The sequence below is a fragment of the Panthera tigris genome, chromosome D3 (genome assembly GCF_018350195.1).
Source record: "Panthera tigris isolate Pti1 chromosome D3, P.tigris_Pti1_mat1.1, whole genome shotgun sequence".
Lineage (NCBI taxonomy): Eukaryota > Metazoa > Chordata > Mammalia > Carnivora > Felidae > Panthera > Panthera tigris.
Window position 1 is genome coordinate 93,389,952 of NC_056671.1, and position 11,634 is coordinate 93,401,585.

General features: G+C 65.7%; 1 protein-coding gene across 1 annotated transcript; it reads right to left on the reverse strand.

Annotated features, from left to right (window-relative positions):
* Positions 1-1,259: 1,259 nt before the first annotated feature.
* On the reverse strand, positions 1,260-9,612 carry LOC122232405 (spidroin-2-like). Its single transcript, XM_042961579.1, is given in 11 exon segments — positions 1,260-1,392; positions 2,605-2,810; positions 5,352-5,506; positions 6,676-6,784; positions 7,204-7,440; positions 7,518-7,964; positions 8,027-8,467; positions 8,469-8,676; positions 8,709-8,992; positions 8,994-9,479; positions 9,481-9,612. Coding segments are annotated over 11 exon segments (2,838 nt in total).
* Positions 9,613-11,634: the final 2,022 nt, after the last annotated feature.

The window sequence follows — 11,634 nt, forward strand, 5'->3', positions numbered from 1 at the left end:
CCACACTCACAGACGAGGAGACGGGTTGGGAGGGCCCTGCTGGGCGGGACCAGGCCCAGGCCCAGGCCCACCCACCTCATCAGTCCACATGCACGTGGGGGCTTCCGTGGGAGCTGGGGCCACGTGAAGACCAGCGAGACCCGGCCCAGGCTGAGGCGTCCCACACACGCGGTCCCCTCCCACCAAAGCCTCCCTCCAGGGCACCCGCGTTGCCTGGTGGCGGGGGTCCACCTCCTCGCCGTTTGGACGGTTAAATCCTGGTACCCAGCTGCCCACGAGTGGTGCCTCACTGTCCTGGGAGCCAGCGGGGGACCCGTCCAGATCGGGTCACTGACACACACCACTGGTGAGGAAACACCACCTCTGTGGACACACCCAGCGGAGGAGTCAGGACAGCAGCGTGGCCCAGCGGTCTCAGAGCCGCCCGGAGGGAGCCCAGCCCTGCCGGAGGACAGACGGCCGTGTGTGCTGGAGCACGAAGCGGTGGCCGGCTCCTGGGGCTCCAGCGATAACCAAAGGGAGCGCTGCTCCCCGTTAGGGAGCAAGGCCATCTGTCCATGTCCCCTCTCCTTCAGCATTTAATGATGCTTCCAGCGAGCCCGGCTGCAAACCTTCCAGACACTTCTGTGGATTTGCTGTTCTCTTGGGCTCTGTCCGGTCTGGGTGCTTCTGTTGGACGAGACTGTCCTGGGCATGCGGTGTCACAGCACCGCAGCCACATGGGCCCGCCCCCATGTCCCCGTCCTCGGGAGACTGGAACGGGGCCCCTGTGGGCTCAGCGGGGCCCCAAGGACCTGGACACAACCGCTTTATTCGGGAGGTGATTTTAGGTGGGAGGGGAGGAAGCCAACATCGATGGGGGTCCCTCTGTGGATGGCTCGTTCCTGCCAGAATAGCTGCCCCTGCCTTGTCCCCTGAGGAGCCATTACACTCTGGCCTGTCCCTCGGGCAGAAGAAGACACATGTCCCCAGATCCCAAGGCCCCTAGGACGTGTCCCCAGAGCTCAGGGCCCCAGAAGACAAGCATCGGTGAGACATGATCCATGGCCAGATCTTGTCATGGAGATACTCTGGGTTTGTCAGGAACCTATAGTGGGGTCAGAACAGATCTCCTTGAGAAGGAATATTTTAGCTCAAAGCCCATAGGCTCTCGTAGGTCAGACAAGCGTAAGTGGAGAGGTCTACACAATGGGAGGTGGACACAGAAGGCTCTGGAAAAGTGGAGCCGGTGCAGGGAGGGAGGGACGGTCAGCGAGGAGTCACCGAAGCATGGAGATGCCCCAGGAGACTTGAGACCGGGCAGGGCCAGGACCCTCTGTCTGGGGGTTGCAGGGCCATGGGACTGCGCTGGCCGGGACAATACCTAGGTGTGCGGTGGGCTGCTGCGGGCCCCTGGGTCCCAGGGAGGCGTGGGGCCAAAGCCGGTGTGAGCGGTGCCACAGAGCCCGGGGTGGGGGGCAGGACTGCCAGGACTCGGCCCCCAAAGTGGGGAGGCTGGGCAGAGGAAGCCGGGGTGGCAGCCGCACCCACTGTGGGGGGAGGGCACACCAACAGTGAAGGTTGGGACTAAAAAGTCCTCAGAAAACAGAGATCACCGGGAAGCCAGTTCCGAGGCTTCTGGCTGGGCCCCCTACCCTTGCCTTGCCTGTCTTCCAGCGACGACCTCAGCCTGCGGGGTCACCAGGGACAGAAGGCCTCGGGAGCCCAGGCCAGGGGAGCCGCTTGTTGCTACGCTTGCCAGAGTGCCTGTCGTGGGTGAGGGGACTTTCAGGTCTAGCGCACGGTGACCACCATGTGCTGTATGTGACAGGGGCGTCGCCGCCATGGTCGGGGTCTCCAGCGCTAAAGGATCCGGACCTCAGGGCTCGCAGAAAGGGTGAGCCTGGGAGGCTCGAAGGTGAGCTGTGGCCACGCAACCTGGAGGACACGTCTCAGATCCCCCTCTGTGGCATCTAGAACCTCACTCTGGCCCCTCTTCAGGAGGGCTGGGTCTTTTTTTTTTTTTTTTAATCTTTATTTTACTCTTTTTTTTTTTTTTACTTTTTTTTTAACGTTTTATTTATTTTTGAGACAGGGAGAGACAGAGCATGAACAGGGGAGGGTCAGAGAGAGGGAGACACAGAATCTGAAACAGGCTCCAGGCTCTGAGCTGTCAGCACAGAGCCCGACGCGGGGCTCGAATTCACAGACCGTGAGATCATGACCTGAGCCAAAGTCGGCCGCTCAACCGACTGAGCCACCCAGGCGCCCCTTATTTTACTACTTTTGAGAGAGAGAGAGAGAGAGAGAGACAAAGTGCAAGCAGGGGTGGGGCAGAGAGGGAGACACAGAATCCGAGGCAGGGTCCAGGCTCCAAGCACAGAACCTGACGCGGGGCTCGAACTCATGGACCGTGAGATCATGACCTGAGCCGAAGCCGCGCGCTCAATCGACTGAGCCACCCAGGCGCCCTTGTTGCCTTTGCTTTTGGTGTCACATCCATGAAATCTGCCAAATCCAATGTCACGCGGCTTTTGTCCTACGTTTTCTTCTGAGACTTTCGTGGTTTTAGGTCTGTGATCCATGTTGAGCTGACTTGTGTGTGGCGTGAGGCAGGGGTCCCACCTCGTTCTTCTGCACGTGGACGTGCGGTTTTCCCAGAGCCGCCCGCGGAGGAGGCGCTTCTCCACCCGCACGGGGTCGTGGTCCTCTCGTCGGGAACGGCGGGACCGCACGCGTAGGGACTTGTGTCCAGGCTCTCTGTTGTCTGGGCTGTGGGGCTCCTTGGGGCTAGGGCCACACGGTTGGGTGACTATACTCTGTAGCAAGTTCTGAAATCGGGAGGTTGCACAGGGCGTGTTCTAAAGCCGCAGTGGAACTGTAGCCCCTGGCATCGAGGTGGAAACAGACCCTCAGAGCGGCAGCTAAATGCACCTGCTGAGGGCACGGAGTTGGCACAGTGCCCTGGGCCTCGGGCAGGCCTCGAAAGGCACGTTAGGAAGCCGAGATTTCAAGGCAAACGTGACTGACAGGCTGCGGTGGTTGTTCGTCCCGACGAGAGCCAGCCTCGTAAGAGGGGCTCCCGGCAGCTCTGAGCACAGGCTCGCAAAGCCCGGGTCACGGTGCAGAGCTCTGGGGGGAATTCGGGCTGGGCAACATCAGCCCCCGTGGAGGCTTCACTGAGCGGGGCGGCCTCAGCGGCCTCAACGATCCAAGGACGTCGCAGAGGGCTCACCACATACCCGGTGGGGCTCTGACGGCCGTCACCGCTCCTTTAAAGACAACTCCAGACCCTGGGCGGGCTCGGATTCTTCTGTTGCAGAGGAGGAAACTGAGGCACAGGTAGGTTCCAGGAGCAGGTTTGCTCTTCACGAGGTTCCTGTGAAGCCACCAGAGAGGGTGGGTTTGCACGGCCGTCGGTGCCGCTGGCCGCAGGCTGGGCCCCCACACGCCAGCCTCCCGCTGACCCAGCTCCACTCACGGTGAAGCTGCCGTACCGGGGGTGCCTCCCAGCGTGGGGTCCGTGAACTTCGGCCGCAGCCCCGGCAGCCGTGTCCGCCACACCCCTCCCTTCTCAGTAGAGCAGGCCCCCCACCTAGGCGCTTGGGACATTGGGGCCATGCAACTCCCAGGGGCGCTGTGCCCGCAGGAGGTGAGGCAGCACCCCCGGGCCCCCCCGAGGGGTGCCAGCGCCCGCCTGCCCCCGGCCTGACCACCGCAAGTGGCTCTGGACGGCGGCCACCGGCCCCAGAGCCCACAGCCTGAGGGGAGCCTGGGCGGGGGCAGGGCTCACAGTGCGGGCCACCCCTCACGGGAACGCCCAGGCCTTCCGCCGGCTTCGGCCCCGGCCATCCTGGGAACTGCCACAGCCGGTGGTCACCCCCGACTCGGCAGGGCCGAGGGGCCCCTGCCCCAGCCCGATGCTGACGCTCCGGCACCAGGTTTGGGGGGAGAATCAGTCCCCTGCTGTGCAAAGCCAAACGTTCGCACCACAAAGGACGTCCCCCTGCCAGCCAGCCATCTGCACCGGGTGGCCTCTCCGAGGACCGTGTACGCGGCTGGCCGTGCTCGGGGCCCCGGCCTCCCAGCAGCAGCGCCAGCCGCCGGGGCCCCTCCCAGCGCCTTCCAGGAGAGCCCGGGGCCGACCCGCCTTCCCCTCCCGTGCAGACTCTGGGGGCCCGCTGGCTGAAAGTGAGCTCTGTTTGTCGGCAGCCCTGTGGCTTTTGCACTTCACACACTTGAGATCAGTGCTTGACGATCCAGACACGCATCGCAGCTCAGAAACCACACAGGAGCCCTGACGGTGACGGCAGCCGCGCGTCGCCGCAGCAGCCAGACTGAAATTTATAACAGTGACCTGGACCTCGTCAGGCCCTGGTGACAGGGTGCCGCGTGAATCGCTGCTTACTCACCAGTGAGCTTGGCGAGGTTGGGCGGATTATGAAATACAGAAAAGGTCAGACAGTAGGAGTTTGTCTAGACATTCTATTTTGATCCTGCCCTCCGTGTCTCTGCGGCACTCTTGCACACACCGATATTTTAGCGATATTATAAAAAGCATCGTTCTCATCTCTAATCGGGGACACACCAACACCGAGGTGCCCAGGGGAGACCCCTCAGGAGGGCAGTCTCCTCTCAGGCCTCTTCCGGCCACGCCCGGCTCCTGGGAGGGACGCACGCCGGGAGGAGACCAGGCCTTCGGGAAGTCTGTCCAGGCAAACATGCCAAGACACAGGAGCGGCTTATCCTCCCCGGGCCTCACGGGCAGGCTGGCCGTGGCCCACCGCGGTCCCTTCCGCGGGCTGAGGAGGGGACGTCTCCCAGTGCCCGCCGTCCCATCGTGAACTGAAGGAGACACGGGGGTAGAGAGAATGGGGGAGACGGACAGAGTGTGGAGTCCCGGCAGCCCTGCGCCCGGCCGAGGTTCCTGGGGGGCTGGAGGTCTCCGCCCAGTGGTTCTTACGCCCAGGTCGTGACGCCCTCTGCGGACAGTTTTGGTTGCCCAGACTTGGGCGGGGTGGGACGAGGGGGCTGCTGGCCTTAGAGGGCAGAGGCCGGTGTGCTCAGCACTCCGTAGGGCACGAGACACCCACGGCGGCCACCCAGGCTGGTCAGCGGTGCCGACTGCGAAGCCCCAAGTCGGGAACCAGTCCAGGTGATAGAGGAGAAAAACCGTCTGCCCGCGAGACCATCTTGGAGGGCGGATCTCGTTTCTGACGTTTCCGTGACCGGTTTCACTGCTACGCGCCCCTTCCCCTGGACCGGCCCCGACACCGTCCCCCCAGGCCGCCCCGGACTCCCCGCCCACCCGGCTGCAAACCGACAGGCAACGCGGGCGCCGTGGGGGCCTGGGGAGGCGGGCCAGTACTCACCACCTGGGAGCACTGAGAAAACATGAGGCCGGTCCAGGCAGAGTGTGAGGGACCCGGTTTGGGTTCGTAGTCCTCATGCGAGTGGCCAACAGGGAGTCTGTTCTCTGCGGGCACCCTGGCCCCCTCGTGGCCCTCTGCAGGGGGGCTCTCTGGGCCTGGGGAGGCCCACGGGAGGCCCACCGGGGGCCTCATGCCTTTGGAGACCAAGAGGACGCGTGGCCTCGTGAGCACGGCCACCGCAGAGCTCGGCCGGCACTTTCCCTTCACCCCTCTGACTCCGGCGTCCCTGGGCCGCGGGAGCCCGGTTTTCTGAACAACTCCAGGCAGTGCGCGTCTGTTGTGAGGCCTGCCCCGTGAGATCCCCACCCGGTCCCTGCGCCATCAGCAGGACGGAACTTCCCCAGGCCACCCGGTTCGAGCACACAGTGTGGGGCTCCGTGCAGGCGCAGGGAAGGAGTGTGAGTCTGGGCCCCACGCGAGGAGCCCCTGAGATGAGTCCGTGGCCAAAGCACTTTGTGGGGCACCCGGGTGCCCAGGTGGTTAAGTGTCTGTCCCTTGATTTCGGCTCAGGTCATGATCTCACAGTCCGTGAGTTCGAGCCCCACGTCAGGCTCTGTGCTGACAGAGTTGAGCCTGCTTGGGATTCTCTCTCTCAGACCCTCCCCTGCTCATGCGCTCTCTCTCTCTCCCTCTCTCTCAAAATAAAAAAAATAAAACTTTCAGAGCACTTTGGGAGGTGACCCCACCGACACTGGTAGGGGAGTGAGGCCATGAGCCAAGGAGGAAAGGAAAGGCAATACACCACGTAGGTCATCAGTGAGGAGAGTAGGGTTGCATCAGTGCACAGCCCCGGAGACGATACGCGTACAGTCCTGACGTCAGAGTCCCCGGGGAGGGGCCGAGGCGTCTCCAGCTGGGTGGGGAGGGGATTCCACGGCACAGGGGCCCCTGCACTATGCAGCCCCATCCCTGAGGACCCGGCTGCAGTGCTCCTGTCCCCTCACTGACCTCTCAAAGCCCTGGACTCTGGAATCTGTGTTTGCTGAGCCAGGAAGCAGAGGCAAGGGCTTGTTTTCTGTCCTGTTGCCTGTGGATGGCCTCCCTCCTCTGGACCCAGCCGATACGGATGATGGGCCATCCGGACGGTGCGGGGCTCACGGCTCGGGGCTCGGATAGCTCCTGCGATGCCTCCCCCGCCGTGGTTCGGTCCCCCCACGCCCCCGGGCCTCTGCCTGGGCCAGACAGGTTTTCATCTGAAACCGTCTCATTTCGTGAAGAATCCTGCCGAGCGGCTGGCGGCCGCCCCCGCCCCACGAGTACTCACCTGCCCGCTCTCCCTCCCCCTCAGGCTGCGAGGTGCCCGCCCTGGGCAAGCTGCCAGCAGCCCTCGAGCCCACGTCTGCTCTCGGGTGGCCACGTGGGCCCCGCTGAATCTGGAAGGGTCTGGCCCAACTTGGCCGTCAGCCAAGCTCCTGGCAGACGCCCCCTCCCCTCCAGGCGCCCTTGGAAGGGCCTGAAACAAGCGGGCCTCCAGGAAGGGGGGGCCCCAGCTGCCCCTGCACCTGGTGGGAAGGGGCCATGATTCAGAACTGCAGCCAGACCCCGGTGGCCGCTTCATCGAGGGGGATGAGAGGCTGCCACGCAACCTCTTGCGGTGACACACACACTCCCAGGGAGCCCGGAGACCCTCAACTGTCCCCCCACAGGCTCCTCTGCTGGGACAAGTGGGGCCACTACCTCCCACTGTGTCTGAAAGGGCAGAGAGTCCACAGCAGGGGCTCCTTGGAGAGGCCAGCCCTGTGGACACAGGCCCCATAGATGCAGGCCCAGTGGACGCAGGCACTGTGGATACAGTCCCCGTGGACGCAGGCCCTGTGGACGCAGGGCCCGTGGACGCAGGCCCAGTGGATGCAGGGCCCATGGATACAGGCCCCGTGGATGCAGGCCCCGTGGACGCAGGCCCAGTGGATGCAGGGCCCATGGATACAGGCCCCGTGGACGCAAGCCCCGTGGACGCAGGGCCCGTGGATGTAGGCCCCATGGATGCAGGCCCCGTGGATGCAGGCCCCATAGACGCAGGGCCCGTGGACTCAGCCCCATAGACACAGGCCCTGTGGACACAGGGCCCATGGACGCAGGATACATGGATACAGGTCCAGTGGACACAGGCCCCGTGGATGCAGGGCCCATGGACGCAGGCCCCGTGGATGCAGGCCCCGTGGATGCAGGCCCCGTGGACGCAGGCCCCGTGGATGCAGGCCCCGTGGACGCAGGGCCCATGGACACAGGCCCCGTGGATGCAGGCCCCATAGATGCAGGGCCCATGGACGCAGGCCCCATGGACGCAGGCCCTGTGGACACAGACCCTGTGGATGCAGGCCCCGTGGACACAGGGCCCGTGGACACAGGCCCCGTGGACGCAGGCCCCATGGACGCAGGCCCCGTGGACACAGACCCTGTGGATGCAGGCCCCGTGGACGCAGGCCCAGTGGATGCAGGGCCCATGGATACAGGCCCCGTGGACGCAAGCCCCGTGGACGCAGGGCCCGTGGATGTAGGCCCCATGGATGCAGGCCCCGTGGATGCAGGCCCCATAGATGCAGGGCCCGTGGACTCAGCCCCATAGACACAGGCCCTGTGGACACAGGGCCCATGGACGCAGGATACATGGATACAGGTCCAGTGGACACAGGCCCCGTGGATGCAGGGCCCATGGACGCAGGCCCCGTGGATGCAGGCCCCGTGGATGCAGGCCCCGTGGACGCAGGCCCCGTGGATGCAGGCCCCGTGGATGCAGGGCCCATGGACACAGGCCCCGTGGATGCAGGCCCCATAGATGCAGGGCCCATGGACGCAGGCCCCATGGACGCAGGCCCTGTGGACACAGACCCTGTGGATGCAGGCCCCGTGGACGCAGGCCCCGTGGACGCAGGCCCCATGGACGCAGGCCCCGTGGACACAGACCCTGTGGATGCAGGCCCCGTGGACGCAGGGCCCATGGACACAGGCCCCGTGGATGCAGGCCCCGTGGACGCAGGGCCCATAGACACAGGGCCCGTGGACTCAGGCCCCGTAGACGCAGGCCCCGTGGATGCAGGGCCCGTGGACTCAGGGCCCAGTGGATGCAGGCCCTGTGGACGCAGGGCCCGTGGATGCAGGCCCAGTGGATGCAGGGCCCATGGATACAGGCCCCGTGGATGCAGGCCCCGTGGACGCAAGGCCCGTGCACGTAGGGCCCGTGGACGTAGGCCCCATGGATGCAGGCCCCGTGGATGCAGGCCCCATAGACGCAGGGCCCGTAGACTCAGCCCCATAGACACAGGCCCTGTGGACGCAGGGCCCATGGATGCAGGATACATGGATACAGGTCCAGTGGACACAGGCCCCGTGGATGCAGGGCCCATGGACGCAGGCCCCATGGATGCAGGACCCATAGATGCAGGGCCCATGGACGCAGGCCCCATGGACGCAGGCCCCGTGGACACAGACCCTGTGGATGCAGGCCCCATGGACGCAGGGCCCGTGGACGCAGGGCCCATAGACACAGGGCCCGTGGACTCAGGCCCCGTAGACGCAGGCCCCGTGGATGCAGGGCCCGTGGACTCAGGCCCTGTGGACTCAGGCCCCGTGGACACAGGGCCCAGTGGACGCAGGCCCCGTGGACTCAGGCCCCGTGGACACAAGCCCCGTGGATGCAGGCCCCGTGGATGCAGGCCCCGTGGACGCAGGCCCCGTGGATGCAGGCCCCGTGGATGCAGGGCCCATGGACACAAGCCCCGTGGATGCAGGCCCCATAGACGCAGGGCCCATGGACGCAGGCCCCATGGACGCAGGCCCCGTGGACACAGACCCCGTGGATGCAGGCCCCGTGGATGCAGGGCCCGTGGACACAGGGCCCATGGACACAAGCCCCGTGGATGCAGGCCCCATAGATGCAGGGCCCATGGACACAGGCCCCGTGGACACAGACCCTGTGGATGCAGGCCCCATAGATGCAGGGCCCGTGGACGCAGGCCCCGTGGACGTAGGGCCCATAGACACAGGGCCCGTGGACTCAGGCCCCGTAGACGCAGGCCCCGTGGATGCAGGGCCCGTGGACTCAGGCCCCGTGGACTCAGGCCCCGTGGACTCAGGGCCCAGTGGACGCAGGCCCTGTGGGCGCAAGGCCTGTGGACGCAGGGCCCGTGTATGCAGGCCCTCCTGTTTTCAAGGACACCACACCAGGAGGCACGCTGGCCCAGGGTCCTCGAGGGAGGGGCATTCACACTGAGACACGCTGGGCCCGTGCACGCCCGCCCGGATCACCGCATCCTCTACGCCCGTGTAGGAGGCAGTGTCGTAATGGAACCGCAGCCACTAATTAACAGTGACCCGGGCCTCAGTTTCCTCCATGCAAGGAGGGGGCCAGTGAAGTGATGTCTTGCTCAGGGAGAGGCCAAGGCATGGAGTGGGCTGGGGCCCTAAACTGCCCGAGAGAGACAGTGACACGGCTGCCTGGCGCTCGTGGCCTCCAGAGGATCTTCGGGACCCAGCCTGGTCCCCGGCCACCCCCTCCTCGTCAGGCTGAGGAGCCCACTCTAGATCCCCCGCCCCGATCCCACCAGCCTGTCACCCACAGACCCCCACGGCCCTGCAGGAGGCGGAGAGGCAGGCCCAGGACCGCCTGCCGGTGTCCCTCCTGGCCCAGGCTTTGGCCTCCGGGAATCGCTGCCTCAGAGCCTTCTCCAGGGACAGGCTTGATAGAGGCCGGGGCCACGTCGACGCCACCCTGAGGAGGCCCACGTGGACTCCCGTGGCCCGGGCCTGCTGCCAACGCTTCCTTTGGGGTCTCTGTGTGGTGCCCACTGGCCCGTGAACACGGGCGCCGCATCACGCGGGGGGCGCGCCCCGGCGCCAGAGGGCTGAGCGGAAGGACACCTGCAGAGCCCGACCCGGGCGTCGGGGACCCACACCCGCCACCTCCGAACGGAGCCAGTGTGGCTGCTGACCACGTGCACGCCTCCCGTGCACGTGTGGAGACTTCTCAGGAAGCATATTCCGGGAGGGTAACGGTCCCGGGCTCTCCCAGGAAATCGAGGTGTGGTGATTCGGGGCCCCAAGGGCGCCTTTGTGGGGGGCTCGGGGAAGGCCAGCAAGCCCCCGCTCGCAGAGGCCGAGAAAGTCCTGGGGACGGCACGTGGAGCTCACGAGGGTGGACCCCGCGGACCGTGCCCTCTAACTGCCCTACCGGAGGGAGGGACGTCACATGCCACCACCAGCCAGCGTCAGAGCCACGGCCCACCCCACGTCTCCACTGACCAACACCCCTCTCACCTGGCGGCCCTTCCCTGCATCCTCACGAGACCCCCCACCCCCACCCCCGGTGAGTCACCAGCTGTCCTGGAATTACAGGACAGGTGTCACCGCGGCTATTGCAGCCCAACGGGGAGCCGCGGGGCAGGGCTGCCCCTGGGAGACCAGGGGTGCTAGGAGCTTCCTGGGGACCCTGCCCCGTCCCCAGCCCCAATCAGCATCCCCCCGCCGAGGCCCGGGGATGAGTGACGGTGGGCGGCAGGAGGGTGGACGGAGGGTATGCGGCCGGCCCGCCTGCGCACGGACTGAGCTGATGCCCGGCTCCCCCATCAGTAGGCACGCAGACGGTGAAAACGTGGGGAAATCGGTGTCTCCCCAAGGCCACACAGAACGCCCGTGTCCCAGCAAGACACAGGCCTGGGCACGTCTGGCCCCCAGCAAAATGGACGGAAGGGGACACAGATGCGCCTCGCCCAGCTCCCAACTCCGGGCCCGGGGCAGAACCCGGGCAGGACCCGGGGAGCCAGGGTCTCCCCTCAGGGCAGGTGGCTCAGGATCCCCCTGTGTCCGGCCAAGTTACAGATGGTGACTCCCATACCGCTGATGACAGAGCCAGGGAACCAACAGCCCTCCTGGTTCAGAGGTCCTGCCCCGGACCTGTCCAAACCTCCTCTCCCTTCCTCTCCCCTCGTGCCCTCCCCTCCCCTCCCCTCCCCTCTCCTCCTCTCCCCTCCTCTCCTCTCCCCTTCCCTCCTGCCCTCCTCTACACTCCCCTCCCTTTCCATCCTCTCCCCCTCTCCCCTCCTCTCCCCTCCTCTCCTCTCCCCTTCCCTCCTGCCCTCCTCTACACTCCCCTCCTTTCCCTCTTCTCCCCGTCTCCCCTCCTCTCCCCTCCACTCCCTCCTCTCCTCTCCCCTTCCCTCCTGCCCTCCTCTACACTCCCCTCCTTTCCCTCTTCTCCCCGTCTCCCCTCCGCTCCCCTCCACTCCCC